Genomic DNA, 2,989 nt, shown 5'->3' on the forward strand with positions numbered 1-2,989 from the left:
GAAACAAGCCACTGTTTCTTTATCTTCTACCGAAGTTGAATACCGCTCCATGGCCGCCATTGTTTGTGAGCTCAAATGGCTCAAGGGTCTTCCCTTTAGTTTGGATGTTACATTGACTTTACCCATGAGGTTATTTTGTGACAATCAATCTGCCTTACATCTTGCTCGTAATCCAGTTTTTCATGAGCGTACAAAACACATCGAGATTGATTGCCATTTTGTTCGTGACGCGATTTCCGACGGTTTGGTCACCACGGCACATGTCTCTACTCATGACCAACTTGCCGATATTTTTACCAAAGCATTGGGCGCTCCTCAATTCTATTACATTCTCCGCAAGTTGGGCATTCTTGATCTCCATACTCCAGCTTGAGGGGGTGTTGCGGAAATTGTGGTACAATGAACCAATTTCCGTCATTTTATGTGCCATTTACAGTTCTATGAACAATTAGTCTTGGGAATTTGATTACATTCAATTTTTAGACTGTTGGTATGATGATTGTGTTGTATAAATACCACAAGTCTCTTGCTTTGTAATTCAGAAAAACATTCCAATCATATATACAAAACATTTCCTATGTTTAGTTTATCAAAGTCGACAACTTCACTGTGCTTATGGAGATGAACAAAGATAAATTTTGAGCAACAGGTCACTGGCAATTACATGAAATTGCTTGATTTGGATGATCCCATTGCTGAGGAACATTTTAGGGCGGCACTAGAATGTCCTATGTCTCCTACTCTTCCAGATATTGACCAGCACAAGTTTGACAAAGAGGTTAAAATGCAGAACTTAGGTATGACTGTCTGTGTTAGAAATAATCCTCCTGATTCAATTGGGGAACTCGACAAGATCCCAAAATTCGTTGTTGTTTTCTCTGATATGGAAGATATTGGGTGTATACCTAGAATCTTCTGTACTACTACAACTTGTATGGTTCGTTTACGTTCTCCTTTGCAAACACATTGGTTGGTGGAGGACATTCTATTGGCTCTCGTCTTGGAACAATGTCTTGTTTCCAGGTAATCTATTATGTGCAAGTGGTCTGTATTCTTGCTAATGATACTGTATATGTTGGTATTATTCTCATGGCGTCGCCGTTGAGCTATGTTTCCGGGTTTTCATTTCATTTTACTCCTGTTATTAGTCATAGAGCAGACTGGCTTTCTCAAATTCTGCACTTTTTTGTCCAATATGACAGTTCACCTTTTTTTTTCTCCTTTGCATCATTGTTTTCCATGTGAGAAATGTCCATTTACTGAAAGCTGTATTTGTTTGGATGATGTTTCATCTAAACTAATCGAAGAAATGCACGAATGTACAACTCCCCGTAAACAAGCCGATACATTTGATTCGAACTGCTTGGTTGCGGTCCTGTCAGCTCTTGAGTTGCTTGCTACCCATATGGTACTCCATTTTGTCATTTTACTTTCTTAGATTCTCGCTTCATTTAAAGGCACCCTATTGACAGGAAATCTGACATTCTTCTATTGCAGAGCTGGGGCTGGGTATGTAACAAAATTGTGTCAAAGCTGTTTAAGATGTTGGAATCATGTAATCCTGAGAGTAATACATCGGCTGCCGTTGTTGCACTGCTGGCTGATTTGGGCAGGTGGGTATCTCTTGGAGTGTTTTTTTTTTTTTAAAAAAAAAGGCTTCCTCATCTATCATTTTCTTTGTTAATTATAGCTGTATGTTATATTTCCTTCAGGCTAGGGGTTGAAACAGGTGGATATGACGATCCTGGGCTGAAAAGCATCGTACAACAACTATCGACTAAATTACATCGAACAAGTTTGTTGAAGTACAGTACTTTTTCGATGGCTATTGTTCATTCACTAACTCAGCTTTATCCAAATGGTGCCGAGAGTTTCTTGAAGAACAACGAAGAATCAGTCAAAGATGCGCATTCTGCTTCCAATACAGCTACATCAGATATTCTGAGGACCATGTTTTCTTCTTCTAGCAGCAAGCCGACATCTGCCTTACATAATCGCGTGATTGATGACATAATTGCTTAGTTTTTCCGTCTTTGAAGATGATTTAGATTGTAGTTTATGTTTACGCTTAGACACCAAATGTGAAGCCACTTGTCGAGGCTCAACTATTATAATTATTCCTATTAAATAAGCTATTTTCTGGGAGGATATACCCCATTTGTATTCCATCCAATTAACAGGCATCCATTTTTGAAAGAACAGTGCTCTGTCGGTTTTATTTCCTGAAAAAAAAAAGAAAAAAGAAATGTACATTCCTTGCAATAGAATAGAGCTCCACTGCATCAGGTTACTTCTTGTCTCATCCTATGTCTTTCTGTTTCAATTATTCTGTAAATTTACTACCGTCCTTGCATGTAGAGTACTGGGAGAGATTTTTGGCCGTCTTTAATGTAGTCTGTATATAAGAAGCAGCGTAGGAGAATCAGAAGAGTTATGAGGCTAGCCTACTATTGGTTAAGCTCATGTCTTTTTTACGAGTCTTCAATTGATGGATTGTGTGCGATAAGGGTATTTTGACGTCCCAACTTCACACCGAGGAGTTTGGTGGTTTTATGTCGACATCTATACATGCTTGTGACCGGTTTTACTTGGTCGATGAAACTAAGGCGAGTTTGTAGGACCACAATTACTTACCTGTCAAGGGGAGACTGTGAGAAGTCTGAGAAGGTCTTGCTAGTAAAATACGACACAAATGATCAAACTCAAGATTTTTTTTCCTTTTTTCTGGACAATTCAAACTCGAGAATTTGTGTGGCAGCATCGTATATGGTTTAAGTAGGTTTTTTTTTTTTTTTTTTTTTTTTTTTAAAATCAATTTCCGCTAAGGTGGAAATAGCTTGCGGAAAATCCGTAACCAATACAAGTACATCTCCAATCGTTTCACATAATCTAGCAATATAATGAGCAACAGTATTCGTGTCACGTTTAACATTAGAGACAATCGGACTCGGAAAAGGTTTTGTTGAGTACTGCGCAGTGAGCTTATAGA

The 2,989-nt window shown here is 38.4% G+C and overlaps 1 protein-coding gene across 1 annotated transcript; it reads left to right on the plus strand.

The window, feature by feature from the left end:
- Nucleotides 1-616: 616 nt before the first annotated feature.
- Nucleotides 617-2,081, plus strand: LOC141645976 (uncharacterized). The gene is made up of 3 exons (XM_074454116.1): nucleotides 617-1,408; nucleotides 1,498-1,613; nucleotides 1,713-2,081. Exons 1-3 carry the CDS (start codon nucleotides 1,109-1,111, stop codon nucleotides 2,020-2,022), a joined length of 726 nt encoding a protein of 241 aa, XP_074310217.1. The 5' UTR covers nucleotides 617-1,108; the 3' UTR covers nucleotides 2,023-2,081.
- The last annotated feature ends 908 nt before the right edge of the window (nucleotides 2,082-2,989 follow it).

Source organism: Silene latifolia, chromosome 3 (genome assembly GCF_048544455.1).
Source record: "Silene latifolia isolate original U9 population chromosome 3, ASM4854445v1, whole genome shotgun sequence".
Classification (NCBI taxonomy): Eukaryota; Viridiplantae; Streptophyta; class Magnoliopsida; order Caryophyllales; family Caryophyllaceae; genus Silene; species Silene latifolia.

Excerpts from the sequence above, each read along its gene's own strand:
- LOC141645976 (XM_074454116.1), top strand. The coding sequence starts at position 1,109 with ATGTTTCCGGGTTTTCATTTCATTTTACTCCTGTTATTAGTCATAGAG. Across the intron at positions 1,409-1,497 it reads AGTTGCTTGCTACCCATATG|AGCTGGGGCTGGGTATGTAA; the intron begins GTACTCCATTTT and ends CTTCTATTGCAG. Across the intron at positions 1,614-1,712 it reads CTGCTGGCTGATTTGGGCAG|GCTAGGGGTTGAAACAGGTG; the intron begins GTGGGTATCTCT and ends TATTTCCTTCAG.